The sequence below is a fragment of the Bradysia coprophila genome, unplaced genomic scaffold (assembly GCF_014529535.1).
Source record: "Bradysia coprophila strain Holo2 unplaced genomic scaffold, BU_Bcop_v1 contig_358, whole genome shotgun sequence".
In the NCBI taxonomy this organism is placed as follows: domain Eukaryota; kingdom Metazoa; phylum Arthropoda; class Insecta; order Diptera; family Sciaridae; genus Bradysia; species Bradysia coprophila.
This window is the reverse complement of record NW_023503616.1, coordinates 4,183,172-4,194,446: the sequence shown is the minus strand read 5'-3', so window position 1 is coordinate 4,194,446 and position 11,275 is coordinate 4,183,172. Positions and strand designations below refer to the sequence as shown.

The 11,275-nt window shown below is 33.7% G+C and overlaps 1 protein-coding gene across 1 annotated transcript; it reads right to left on the bottom strand.

Moving 5' to 3' along the window:
- Positions 1-4,882: 4,882 nt before the first annotated feature.
- LOC119081322 lies at positions 4,883-6,018 on the bottom strand. The gene is made up of 3 exons (XM_037190108.1): positions 5,715-6,018; positions 5,506-5,652; positions 4,883-5,440 (listed from the first exon to the last, which is right to left on the bottom strand). The coding sequence occupies exons 1-3, from the start codon at positions 5,860-5,862 to the stop codon at positions 5,052-5,054; spliced, it is 684 nt and encodes a 227-aa protein (XP_037046003.1). The 5' UTR covers positions 5,863-6,018; the 3' UTR covers positions 4,883-5,051.
- Between the last annotated feature and the right edge of the window lie 5,257 nt (positions 6,019-11,275).

The window sequence follows — 11,275 nt, the reverse complement described above, 5'->3', positions numbered from 1 at the left end:
GAAAATGAGCGCAGAATGGTTTGACAGAGAACGAAACGAAAAAGGCGTAGCATAAATTTCCACAGCGTATATTTCTTAATGATTATAATGGTTGTTGGTATGTGTTTTTATATATGAAATAATATGAACCATGAACGATTTGGGTATAATGTGCTGGGTTTTTGGTATACCCGCGTTCGCAATACTTTTTTTTTGTAATAAATATTTAGAAGAATATAAAAGAAATGGGTCATCAAGTATTTGACTGCCATATCATCAGCAATAAAAATAATTTTCAGTTGAAATTGTACACTTAGTTTTCATTAAACAAACTCTATATTCACCTCATAGAAAGCACCACCACAACCAGCGAAACGATTCACTTTATTATTCTTTATGAAAGTTTTTCGTTTGGGCGGAGCAGTAGCATAACCGCAACGCCAATAGTGGAACCGTTACCACAACCAATCAACAATGTATAATATTTACAGGATTTTATTATTTTTATACAGATTCTCTAGTATTTTTTTTACATTTAACACCATTAATATTACGAAAACGATTTTGTGAATGTTGAAGTTTAATTTAAAGAACTGTCGCTATATTTTCTTCATTGTCTTGAATAAATGTACAAAAAAAATATCCGCTCATTAGGATTTTTTAAGTCTTATTTTTTACACATACAAACTGTACTCCCTTCGAACATTTATAGTGAAATTTAGTCGAATTACTTCTGTTAGTAACTTTGACAGATAAGATAAGAAACACTTGTCTCCTGAGATAAGAGAATAATGACTACAAACTCTCAGCTAACTTCCGAAATTTCAACTGACCCAATTTCCCCAATTGGATATTAGTTTTTAATGATAGGAGACAACAGTTTTGATGAACAAATGCAGAACAATAAAGAGATATTCCTTATGAGTTTTACACTTAATGTTAACGCTTATGTATGCGATGACATAAATAACCTCCGGCTAATGGTTTGTTCTATAGCAAAATGTTTCTAGTAAAAGATTCGATAATTATACAAGACACCTGCTTTCGTCTGTGAAACCAATTTCAACCATTTTATTTTTAGACGATCTTCCATAGCACTTCTCCTAGCATTGACACTGAATTTACAAGCATTTGAGGCCTTAGTGCTAGTAGTAAAGCGTTAGCTACTTTGTTGTTTTAACTCATACAACGAAAAAAATCATCTTTTACTTCATTTGTTTTAACATACATTTAACCTATATAATTACCCAGACGTGCTCGATATTTTGTTGTTGTTTGTTTCTGTAGTATACAGGAAGTGGATCGTCGTTGGTTTGTGTTTGAAGCTATAATTTTTTGACTTCCGGAATTTTCTATTACAATTCATTCGACGATCACGGTGAAAATAAAGTTTTAATGAAGGGTCTGATAGTCCTGATCGGAGTCAACTAATACCTGGTTCAAATGTTTGTCGAGCCCCCTTTTCTTTTCTGTAATAACTTTGTTGGTACCTTTCCATTTTGACGATTATCACGTGGAGTGACTGTTTTTAGCAATTATGTCGTATTTTCAAATAAAGTATGTTCTCAGTACATTTAAAAAAAAATTCGTTCTTCATGAAGCCGCACTTGAAGAGCACTTGGATTCTACTTAAATTTACATGACGAGAAATGAGAGAGAGAGAATGACGTGTATTTGGCGAATTTTTCAAATAAGAAATAAATAAATTAAAAATTTTAATCTGGCATTATTTAAAAAATAGTACATTTCGTACCTAGGACTAAGTCTTTTTTAGGGTGTGACAAGTTTCCAGACAGAGCCGAAGGCGAGGTCTGGTATCGAATACGCTAAAAAAGACTTTTAGTCCGTGGTACGAATAGTATTTTTCATATTGGACAGAGAAAAAATGCGACGATGTCGCACTTTTCGGGTCCTAGGTATGAAAAATATATTTCGCATAGCCCAACCTAATTCAAGTATAAAAAAATTAGTGTATCTTATGTTTGTCAACATGGTTGATCAATGAGTTTCTAGTGCCAGTTTTTTTTCAGCGCCAGGGTCAATGACTCTAAAGACCATAGATTCTATATCATGACAAACAGGCGCATCCGGTAAAAACACAATGAAATTTCATAGTGTTTCAAAGTTTGCGCCTTTTTGTCATGAGAGGGACGATAAGGTTAATCCGCTTCTGAACGCACTAATTTCCTTGAATTAACAAATATAAGTCGCTGTATTATTACTATTTTCACAAAGCAGACAATTACTATGTCTACGAGCTTTGAATATCGAATCCGAAACATTTAAACAATTCTTTTCCACGTTTAAAACCATAGTCGATAACATTTTTATTAAACCAAGAAGAGCTACTAGCTCCAAAAATGCATAGCATAACAAGGTGTTTTACAATGCGAAAACTGAAAACGTATGGGCCACCTTCAGGGGATCATTACATTTCGTTCCACAAAAAATATCGGCAAAATATAGTGCACCTCCACTGAATCACTAATGTCTCGCTATAAACGTAGCCATACGCATATGGGATAATATAGACCGTAAAGAATACACAAAAACTGCAGCTAAATATTTTCCATGATCTTCAGAAGCTTATAAATTTAATTTTTTGTTTTGTTTGTAGAACAATGTCTAAAAAGAAATTGTAGGGTTACAGCATTCAGTGGTTAGTGGCCGTATATGCCTTAACGCATCATTATTTTGAAATAATCGTTAAATTATGAATATTTTTTTTTTGCGTTGTTGCATTTTGCTTCTTCGTTAAACCAGTGAATCTGAATATTGAAGATTAGCAACAATTTAATGATTGAATTTGTTTGGATTTACATGGCTTGCAGTCATTTCAAAACTTTAAAGGGAACGACGATAGACGAATAGCAAATTTCGATGCTGAAAATTCATTGCGTGTCTAATATTCTCGTGCTAATAATCAATTAAGGGCAATTATATGTTTATTGACCTATTTTTAAACAAAAATATTTTTAAAAAAACGCAAAACACAATTACATTTAAAATAGATGCTATTCACCCTTCCCGATATGATGCTAGTACTCCCACATAGCCAGACCAATTAAAATGAATAAGTATAAATGATATCACCACACAAACACATTTTCTATTTATTTATCCCTCCGACAATAACAACCAAGCAGGGGTTTCACATTGTAATCCTTATCAATGCCAACAAAATATATAGAAATAAAATCCACTCAACTGTTGTTGCGAAGCACCTCTATACCGTAACTTATATTTATACACAAAATATATACATGTACATACGGTGTGATCTCGTATTTTCTCTATGGTTAATTCATAACATTTTGATGGGATTTTCATTGAAACTCAAATTCCCATTTATCCACTTATAAGTTAAGGGTGAAAGTGATAATGGATATTTATATTATATATTTAGGGTGTGGAAAATGGTTATCGAAATTGAATTTGGCAAAACAGTGAAGCTTGTCTTTTGTATATGTGTATACGCGTAAGATATCAAGTGGGACACGATGTGGGAGGTTTAAGAAAAAATTAATTTTGAGACAATACGTATTTTTTTGGGGCTGTAGTTTAATCCTTTTCCTTTTCGTACGATTTAACCCAATTATACTAGGACAAAAAATACAACAAGCCTGCAAACGTTTCATCGTTTACGATACGTTTACTAGGAACTTGTACATGACCCTGAGGTTGGCACAGGATTCTCTCATAAATTGTTGAAATATCACCTTGACTTGAATTTAACTTTGTTCGCTCCTGTGAGCAATCTCGTGAGAACATTGTGCATGAGGACTTTGCCTCGAGTCTTTATTTAGTAAGATCAGTGGTAAGCTTACAACTAGGCTAACTGAATACCATGGTGTCATAGTAATAAACTCAACCACCATTGCTGAAGTTATGGCCATATTCAGGGTAAATACGTTCACTGATATAATATCAGTGATATTACTAGCACCCGAGAGTCTATTTCGGTACTAGTATTTTTAACGTGCGGATTGGTTAAAATGGTTAAAAATGACATCGATTGATTTTAGGAGTTTTTAATAATTTCGCGAGTTGTAACCCGAACAAAGTGAGATCAATAGTACAAGACAGGTACGTCTACAGCTTACCACGCAAAAGGGTCTAAAGCTCGAAAAATAATTTTAAATGTTTTTAGTAATATTAAGGAAAATGTGGGAAAATTCATGAAAATTAGTTACTGCATTATCGACTACGAAAATGGCAATTCGTCTAATCAAGTCCTTTCCTACCTAGAGTCACCGTCAAAATTTTGTCTTTATTTAAATATGCGAAAAAAGGCTGCTCACAATGACACATCCCGTCAAATATTTATAGAACTTTCGAATTGAACTATCTTGTACACCTTGAAATTGATAAATTTAGTTTCTGTTAAATTTCAACCTACACAAACTCAATGCAATAATGGACTTAAAAAAGTAAATCCACGATCTAGAAATGATTGGTGTGACTTCAAACAGAAACACAGGGTCAAAATATTTATCTGCACAAACTTTTTTCAATTATAACAATCAAGTCAATTTCAATTCTATGGCAACCGGCGCAGCATATGTCTAACAGCAAAACAAAACGATAATCCTGTTAACTTCCAGTTCACAGCAGATCAGCGCACACTTGAACACTTTTTTCACATGTTTGATTCAATGTAATCCGCCCCACATACATAAAATGAACAATTGACATTTTTAGCACTACGGGATTGGTAAAATTTTATCCTGAATATTTGTTGCAGTTGTTGGTTGTCATTATGAATACGTTCATCCGATTTAGCTGGTGTAACACTGGTGATTATGACCAATGACACCAAATTAATTGAATGTTAATGTTGCGTTGTTGCGATAAGAGCGTTAGTTAAATCGGAACGGAAAGGGGGTGACATTTTTAATTGGAAATTTTCATTTTATTGCGATGTGGCTGGGAAAATTCTATAGAGGTGATTCTCAAACTCTGTTCAGCCCTTACAGTAAAATTGTTTTACATATATTGAAAAGAAATACATTGATTTCATGAGAAAATATAAGAACGGCAGTAAAACGTTTACGAAAAATAAAGTTCACATTTCACTTCTTTGCGGCTGCTGTCACCTCTTGACTAAGCATCGCGTAAATTCGGGCCTGGACATTGATTTTACGAATCGGATCCAATTCGTTCATACTACTGTATAGGCCCATTAAGAAGTGGTACAGACCGTCGTCAGCTGATGGCACTGGAAGAATGTCAGGTCTTACCATTATTTCGGTTGAAGTTCCTTCTTTTAGCATGTTTTCGCTTGAAACATTGTGTACATCAAGCTCAGTTTGCTTCTCAGCACTAGTTTTGTCATCATCTCCATCATGTTTTTCAACCAAATTTTTGACAATTTCTTCAACTCGTTTCTTTTTAGGAACAGGAACTTCTTCTGGGCTAGGTGGCTTCCTTTTTTCATTCTTTTTTGCTTCAAATTCGTTTACTGAAATAGAAGAATTGCCTTAATGTTACTGACAACATTTTGATCTAGGGATTCACATTACTCACATAGAAAAAGCATCTGTTCATAATGTGGCCAATCACTTTCAAACGACCGAGGGTCGACATCGTATTCGTTATTCGTTTGCGGAATGGTGCCTAATTGCTGGTGGAATTTCTGTTTCAAACTTTTGTATTTCCGTTTCAGTGAATCAACTTGATCAGACAGATAATTAGTTAGATAAATTAACGCAAATGTCCTCAGTACAGAGATATACCCGATTTATTATTGAACACTTGTGATAGCTCTTCCCATAGCTGTTTTTGCGAATCTCTCGATTTAATGGATTCATTCCATATGCCTGGTCGTTTTTCTATTTCGTTGATAAACCTAATGTTCCAAACATATTGACTTGACGCGTCCATATCTGAATGATTATTACTGTCCGTGGTATACCCCGATTTCGTTGATATATCGACTGTATTCTTCTTCTTTGGAAAATAAAGTAAAAATAAAGCACACTGCAAAGTATGAACCACTCAACATCAGAAAATGATCTGAATGGGCTTTTCAATCAATTCTCATTGACTTCTTAGATCGAAAGAAAACATTTGGGACAGTGTCTTACGCTATGTTATCGATTATATATTTGAAATACTTTGTCCCACAAGCATCCTAAAGTATATTACTCAGCTGCATTTCGCGTGTCGCACATACACAGCAATAAATGCCATCCCTCCTCGTATATGCATTTTTTCGCTTCTCGGCTACATTAATTAAAATCAAAAGGTATTATTAACGGTCATTGTAAAATTAGCTACAGTTTAATCCATCAGATAAAGCGTCCACGTCCACATATAATTCGAAAAGTGCATAGAGCAATTGATATCTTACATTAAAATCTGAACGCTGTTATTAGCACAGTTGAGCGGTATAAACGAAAGCATAAACTATACACGTTTAATTGCTCTATGTTCAACACATCAGAAATTACCGAGCTTTTAAAAGTTTGAATATTTTATCGCCACAAAGGCTAGAATATAATAGGTGGTTCTCTCTAAATGTTGCTTCCAATGTTAACTGTGCATTTAATGTACGTACATGTTTTCAAAGAAAGAAGGAAGTTTGGTAAATATAACGTAATAAAGAAAAGTTTCTTTATCTCTCGTTCCATCAACGAACGATTACACATATTAGTAGGGTATGTGGTAGTAATAAGGTGTATGTCCGATCGTGGCCCAATTAAAACTAAAAAGCAAACTTTCATACTGCTGTGAGGAATTTCAAATTTGCCAAAGTCACAGCACTGCACCTGGAGCAGTACTGTGACAAAGTCCAATGCTCTCTCGAGATCATTGCATAAGTTCGCCTGTATCATCAACACCACTCATTACCAAATTTAATTTTTAAACAAATATTCTTCGGATGATGGTCAGTCTTTCATTGAGTTTCTTTATGACGAATCGATGCATATGCCGCATGTCAATTTTTAATAGCGAAGCAACATAATTTCATTCCTACAAAAGCCGCACGTAAATTACTCAACACTTTTCCCTATCATTTCAAATGCCCTTAAAGGACAAAGCCTACGTGAATTGTGAATCAAAAAGTTATGAATGTTTCAGTTCATATTGTGAATATATGAAAATGCCAGAAACAAATGATTACATACGCAGTGTACACATTCGATTAACCCAGATAACCATCAATTTAGCTGAACGATTATATCTTCTACAAAGAGGACACACAAAAAATTGTATCAAACGAAAAAAACGAAAGATCACGGAATTTTAAATCGACGTTCAAATTGGAGCAGAAGTATAGGAGACGTATAGACGTTGATTGTTCTTTTTCGGTTACATTTTATTTCTCCTTAATAATGCTGTTCGACTATACCTAATGCATAGGATATATCATCGTCATGTTGTGCGTGTTACACATTTCGTCATGTCCTTCGCCGATGGATGCATGTATATATATATATACATTGTTGTTGGGTGTAACAGATATCTTTTGCGTAGAGTGGCACTCTGCAATTATTTAGTTATGTTCGATCGATGACCATACAGACGATCGTCAAACAAATTTTTGTTCAATTTGAAATTAATTTGATGGCGAGTCAACCACTATAAAATAAACATCTGCTTATGAGTGCAATTTATAATTGAGAAAAAAAAAATGGAAAAATTAATGCTTTATGATGACAAGCTTTGGGCAGTATTTCGGTTTCGACCACAACGAGACGATGACAGTTTACGTACATTATGATTATTTCTTTCCCCTAACTTCGTCCAAGTTCTTGACGTGCGATCCAAGTGATCAAACACAATTAGTAAATCGATTATGTCAACAATTCACGATCGTTATCGTTATTACCCAAACAGCAAACTACGTCTATGCAACGCAGTTTTTTGGTGGTCATGCAACCTCAGTAAAAAATATTTTTTCAGAAAAATTGTGGCGAAATAACAGAATGCAACCGAATTTTGATATTCAGTTTTTGCTTGAGATAACTAATTGCAACCGTTTTTAATACCGACATTTTTTAGATTTCTTAACCGTTGTTAACCGTTGTGTAAATCAAGGGAACTTCAATCGTTCTCGTCATCGTTGCTATCATCGTCCCCCTTCGGTATCGGAATTAATCTCTCTAGAATTTTTTTATTGTTCAAAAGAGAGAGAGACTTTAGAGAGAAAATCGAATTTAATCAAAGGTGTTCAAATATTGTTACGCAATGTGTTCACATGAACAACAAATGAAGTCGATTCAATATGCAATTTCAGTTTTTAATTTTTCGAAGTTAACAGCAACTGAATTATTCGTTGTATAAGTAATTCCCCAACGGCCGAGACAGTTAATGCGACACCGTGCAAATCGGAAACTGCAGAGTGACCGAGTTCGATCCCGGGGCCGGTCATCGCAAAAAAAAAATATATAAAAATTGCTTAAATCCCTTTAGTACTAAAGGGTTTTAGGCAGCGAAATCTGGTTGACAACAACGGTCGTTGGGACGGGATGATTTTTTTAATGACTCAAAAACAAAAACAAAAACACGTCCTAAATTTTTGAAACAATAATTCGTCAAATTAATGCAAAGAAATGGCTATTGTGAATGACATTCTGGGTCTAATATTGTGAATAACATTTTGATTCAAATAATAAATATTATACGTCAGTTTCGTATGACCGAATGGCGCAGGTAGCAAGGTTGTGGATTAGTGTTTTTTTCTTGTAATTGTTTCTTCATGAAGTGTGGGTTCGATTCCCGGGATTGACCTACGTTTTTTTTTTTTAACTTTTTTTGCCTAACATTTCGAAATCGCTAAATAAATTTTAATCGATTCTTCTTCTCTTTGCTATTTCATAATATTTTTATAATAGCGCAAAACACGACAACACAGGTGAGAGTTCAGCTGCAAACTAAATGATCATGATAGTAATAATGCCTGCAAAAACTCTATAACTACTTTTAACCGTAATCCCACCAATGTAAAAGAAAAACTAGAAGTAACATGATTTTTCAGTTACATACTAGTGACTATGAAACGAAGTAGAAACTATGGTTCTGTTGTGCTATCTGGGTAACACTGCAAAATAATTCAAATAACTGACGCAAATATTTGCAAACAGAAGGTATTCACAACGCGAGAGTCATAAATTAATTGTTTGCCTTATGTGAGCGATTTTGTATCATACAATATTCCTTACGTCCTCGCATCGCTTTAAGCTTAATATGAAAAATTCACTTTCAACAATGTAAATGATCATAAAAATGCAATACACAAATTGCAAATGCGTTTTTAATGATAATTCTTGATGTTGTAAGAGGTGTTTTAATGAACATACACTTTTCAAGTTGGGTAATTCGAGCATATTTGGGTTTTTATGATCATATTTTTCGCAAAAAAGTGATTTAAAGTCTTGTCCAGTAATATTCTTTTTCATCAAAATAATTATTGGCATGTGCTCAATTTAATTAGTGCTTCATCGAACACGTGCATTTGCTGAAGCAGAATTTAATATAGAAATTGGAATTATTTTTGTAAGAAATAAATGTGGCAAATCTTTGTATACTCGCAAAGTAACAGGCGAGATAGAAAATGCTCCGGAAAGTTATGGTACAGAGCCCAAGAAGCCCAAAATGTTTTCAATTTAAATTTATGATATTTATAAGAAACTACTTTTTCTGCTGCAAGAACAAAGTCAAAGTCATTAGCTCAGCTTGACTCTCAGCTGCATACAACGTCACAAAGTGGCACATCGTTTTTCGAAGTAATTTTCCCATCGGGAAACAGTTCATAGAATTTTCACGAACTTTTAATTACAAACGTTTATATGGTTTGCATCCAAAGAACAGTGTCTTTTCACTGATATAAGTTGCCAACTAAATTCGCATCTTCAAGATGCCAAAATGTATTGAACATCTGGCATCTGAGTGGCCCATGAGATGCATACGAGCTAACTAATAATGTTTTGAGTTCATCTCTTACCGCAATAAAAACTATTCCCTTCAGCCATAAACAGAGCACATGGTAAGTGCACAATTAATATTACGATTACAGAGCTTTTATTGAGAAATTAAATTATTTATTTTACGCTTTGTAACAAAGTGTTTTATACCACAACAAATAGTTTGCCAACAGTGCAATACGGCTGAAATAACACTCTACGCTTAAAAGGTGCTAAATAATGGGCATAATATCGCATGCATTCAAAACACATTCTAAATGCAAATTTATTCTGCTGTACTTAATAGCACCGAGAAATTAACGATTTTAATTGCAATTTTGTGATTTAATGTTTTCAACTTGATTTACTTTAACTGTTTTACCTCAGCTAATATGGGATCAATTTCAAACATGAGCAATTAGAAGCTTAAAATATGTTTTCTCTATATAACAAATGATTTGTTCCAAATCATATACTTTTAATATTAAAGCGTACGTAAGACGAAACATTTGTTTATGTATGAACCACGTGCATAACCATCCCATATCATCAACCAAACGCAATTCAGTTCTTCTAACGAAAAAAAAATCTAATTTTCCCTAATTTGTGAGCATCTACTTATTTGCTGTGTTGCATGTACGGTGTACGGCCAAATTGCCAGCGATTTAAAAACATGCAAACCAGCCCAGTCCAGTAAATAACAAACCTTGCATTCAAAGCACCAAGTCGTTGGAAATATTCTGGCTGAAAGAATTTCACAGATGATGTAGGCAATGACACGCTAATGAACATTGTTCAGGAACGCACATATATACAACGTATGGTCAGACGAAAAGATTTTCATCGGAATGAACAAAACATAAAATTGATATAAGTACGTGTTACATTAAATCACATTTAATAGTCGTATAAAAGGGGCATATGATTACTGGAAAAATGTTTGAATTTTAATATTAAATCAAAATTAATTCAGATTACATTTAAGCACACACACCTACGTTCAAACATAATAATTATTGGTTGTGAGTATTGGGGCGAAGGAAAAAAATTGCATCATGCAATATACGTATTAGAAGCAGTCACGCAAATATTTGAAATATGCAAAAAGAAATCTAAAATTTTCTGCATATTTTTGTCTTAAATGAATTATTAAGACGCCTACAACACTGGAAGGCAGAATTTTTACACGAAGAAATACGACGTAGACAGTGTGGCATTATTGATTATTCAGCTGATTAATTTTTGCTTAAAAGTTTGCAAAATTAATTTTCACGATAATGGTGCGTGTTCCTTTTTACTTAAAAATCCTGCATCATCGATACATGAATGTTTTTTTTTGCATCAGTAGGAAAAAAGTTACATTAATCAGTAGACTTTCGAAAAAAACT

Bases quoted from the DNA above. Each gene is read 5' to 3' on its own strand.
- LOC119081322 (XM_037190108.1), bottom strand. From the start codon at position 5,862: ATGGACGCGTCAAGTCAATATGTTTGGAACATTAGGTTTATCAACGAA. The intron at 5,653-5,714 runs GTATATCTCTGT...TGTCTGATCAAG, and splicing joins AGTGTTCAATAATAAATCGG to TTGATTCACTGAAACGGAAA. The intron at 5,441-5,505 runs GTGAGTAATGTG...CTTCTATTTCAG, and splicing joins TGAACAGATGCTTTTTCTAT to TAAACGAATTTGAAGCAAAA.